Source organism: Colobus angolensis, unplaced genomic scaffold, assembly GCF_000951035.1.
Source record: "Colobus angolensis palliatus isolate OR3802 unplaced genomic scaffold, Cang.pa_1.0 Scaffold30, whole genome shotgun sequence".
NCBI lineage: Eukaryota > Metazoa > Chordata > Mammalia > Primates > Cercopithecidae > Colobus > Colobus angolensis.
In genome coordinates this window covers 12,018,693-12,020,471 of record NW_012116266.1, presented here as the reverse complement: position 1 = coordinate 12,020,471, position 1,779 = coordinate 12,018,693, and the positions used below count along the sequence as shown (strand labels likewise).

General features: G+C 43.6%; 1 protein-coding gene across 3 annotated transcripts in view; it reads right to left on the bottom strand.

Moving 5' to 3' along the window:
* The window catches only part of SF3B1 (splicing factor 3b, subunit 1, 155kDa), a 66,320-nt gene that overhangs the window by 41,683 nt on the left and 22,858 nt on the right, over positions 1–1,779 (bottom strand). For all 3 annotated transcript variants that reach the window (XM_011949988.1, XM_011949990.1, XM_011949989.1), the window contains exon 2: positions 574–740. In XM_011949988.1, coding sequence (XP_011805378.1) covers positions 574–740 — 167 coding nt within the window. The remainder of the gene's footprint in view (positions 1–573; positions 741–1,779) is intronic.

Below are 1,779 nucleotides of genomic sequence, written 5' to 3'. Positions count from 1 at the left end.
AGCCAGGCATAGTGGCAGGCGCCTGTCATCCCACCTACTTGGGAGGCTGAGGCAGGAGAATCACTTGAACCCAGGAGGCCGAGGCTGCAGTGAGCGAAGATCACGCCACTGTACTCAAGCCTGGGCGACAGGGCGAGACTATCTAAAAAAAAAAAGAAAAAGAAAAGAAAATCCATTCACATTAAGATACCAAGAGGAGAAAAACAGTATCAAGTACAATCAGTAATCAAATCGCAAGGACAGATGGCTATTTACAATTAAGTCACTTCTCACACAGGCTACTCTAGATAGAGCTGATAAGTAATGGCAGGGATTTACTTTACTGTTTATAAGGGTAATGGCTGGCAGGTGCTTCACTGGATAAACAAACTAGTCTTTACCAAAAATTCTCAGAACAAAGCATTTCCAGTGAAGTTTCTGAACCTTAGAGAGGATACCTCCGGTAGTTTTATCCTCTAAAAGATCCCAAAAATGTTTCTCCAGATTAAACCAGATGGCTGAAACAAAAGTTATTCATATTTCTTGCTCTCTCAAAAAAAAAAAACTGCCTCTTGTGCATAATTTGTAACTTACATCTTCAAGTTCAGTTGCAGCAATTGATGTCACGTATCCAGCAAATCTGCTGTCACTTCCACCATAAATTTCCTGGTCATAATAACCTGTAGAATCGAGGCCCACTCCTTGAGCTTCATCAAGAGCTGCCTTCTTGCCTTGAATTTCTCGAATCTGTGCTTCAATATCTATAAAAAGATGATACAGACTTTCTTAATTTCACTTTCCAAAAGAATTCCCAACACAATGCATTTCTTTACTAGGTAATTATGAAAATACTCTTTTTTTTTTTGAGACGGAGTCTCACTATGTCGCCCGGGCTGGAGTGCAGTGGCCGGATCTCAGCTCACTGCAAGCTCCGCCTCCCGGGTTTACGCCATTCTCCTGCCTCAGTCTCCCAAGTAGCTGGGACTACAGGCGCCCGCCACCTCGCCCGGCTAGTTTTTTTTTTTGTATTTTTTAGTAGAGACGGGGTTTCACAGTGTTAGCCAGGATGGTCTCGATCTCCTGACCTCGTGATCCGCCCGTCTCGGCCTCCCAAAGTGCTGGGATTACAGGCTTGAGCCACCGCATCCGGCCAAAATACTCTCTTAAATACAGAAAATGTACATAATTGTACCATATAAGAGACTAGTAATCACAACAGCGTAAGCATGCTCTAGAAATTAAATCATGATAGGCTGGGCACCGTGGCTCACGCCTATAATCCCAACACTTTGGGAGGACGAGGTGGGAGGATCACTTGAGGTCAGGAGTTCGAGACCAGCCTGGCCAACATACAGCGAAACCCCGTATCTACTAAAAAATACAAAAATTAGCTGGGCGTGGGGGCAATGCATCTGTAGTCTCAGGTACTTGGGAAGCTGAGGCAGGAGAATCACTTTAACCCGAGAGGCGGAGGTTGCAGTGAGCAGAGATCACACCACTACACTCCAACCTGGGCGACAGCGCAAGACTCTGTCTCTCAAAAAAAAACAAAAACCGTGATAAGATATCATCTAACATGTAACCCAGCTTCAAATTTCCCCAGCTGCCCTAGTAACAGCCTTTACAGATGTTCTTTTTTAACCCACGATCCAATCAAGTACCCTACACTGCATTTAGTTGTCACTCTCTTTGCTCTTCTTTAAACACAGACTAGTCTTCCATTTTGTAGTCTTTCCTGACACCAGGTTAATTTTGCAAAGTAATGTTTTGTTTTAATAATCTAAATAGTACATAGATGCA